Below are 980 nucleotides of genomic sequence, written 5' to 3' on the forward strand. Positions count from 1 at the left end.
CCCGGGCCAGCCGCCCCCGCCGCACCTGCAGTGTCCCCTGGCCCGCCCCGACCCCAGCAGCTTCGCCGCCAGCCTGAGGGAGCTGGAGAAGGTACCGGGAGGGAAAATCCGCCCCCGCCGGGATTGGGATTGGGATTGGGGTGGATCCTTCCCTTCGTGGGCTTGGGAAAAGCCCTCCCGTCCTGCTCCTGGGGGATAAGTGACAACGGGAAACGGCCTCGAGTTGTGCTGGGAGAGGTTTTGTTTGGATTTAGGGGAAATTTATCCCCTAAAAGGGTGGCCAGGAATTGGGAGAGGCAGCTCAGGGCAGTGCGGAGTCGCCATCCCTGGAGGGATTTAAAATCCGTGGGGATGTGGGTCAGTGGGGGGCCTGGGCGTGGTGGGGTCCAGGAAAGAGTTTTGCTGTGCTGGGGGAGGTTTAGGGGAAATTTATTCCCTAAAAGGGCGCCCAGAGCAGTGCAGAGTCCCCATCCCTGGAGGGATTTAAAATCCGTGGGGATGTGGCACTTGGGGATGTGGGTCAGTGGTGGCCTCGGCAGTGCTGGGGAATGGTTGGATTTGATGGTCCTAGAGGGCTTTTCCATGGTTTTTTTGGAATCCAGGAAAGAGTTTTGCTGTGCTGGGGGAGGTTTTGTTTGGATTTAGGGGAAATTTATTCCCTAAAAGGGCGCCCAGAGCAGTGCGGAGTCCCCATCCCTGGAGGGATTTAAAAGGGACGTGACACTTGGGGACGTGGTGGCCTCGGCAGCGCTGGGGAATGGTTGGACTGGATGATCCCAAAGGGCTTTTCCATGAGTTTGGAGTCCAGGAAAGCATTTTCTGTGCATGAAAGGAGGGGTCTGGATCTCCCGTGTCCCCTCATCCCGAAGAAACCCCAACCGCCCGCACCGGGCGCTTCCATCCGGCGAAATCCCACACCGGCAGCGAACGGCTCGGAGTTTGCCGATGGAATTCCCGCATTCCCAGCCCTCCCTGACATC

The 980-nt window shown here is 59.0% G+C and overlaps 1 protein-coding gene across 1 annotated transcript in view; it reads left to right on the forward strand.

Moving 5' to 3' along the window:
• Position 1: 1 nt before the first annotated feature.
• The window catches only part of SOCS7 (suppressor of cytokine signaling 7), a gene marked incomplete at its 5' end in the record, with an annotated part of 15,060 nt that continues 14,081 nt past the window's right edge, over positions 2-980 (forward strand). The window contains one exon of the mRNA XM_017740517.1: positions 2-91. Within this exon, the coding sequence (XP_017596006.1) occupies positions 2-91 (90 nt within the window). The remainder of the gene's footprint in view (positions 92-980) is intronic.

Source organism: Corvus brachyrhynchos, unplaced genomic scaffold (assembly GCF_000691975.1).
Source record: "Corvus brachyrhynchos isolate BGI_N302 unplaced genomic scaffold, ASM69197v1 scaffold47, whole genome shotgun sequence".
In the NCBI taxonomy this organism is placed as follows: Eukaryota; Metazoa; Chordata; class Aves; order Passeriformes; family Corvidae; genus Corvus; species Corvus brachyrhynchos.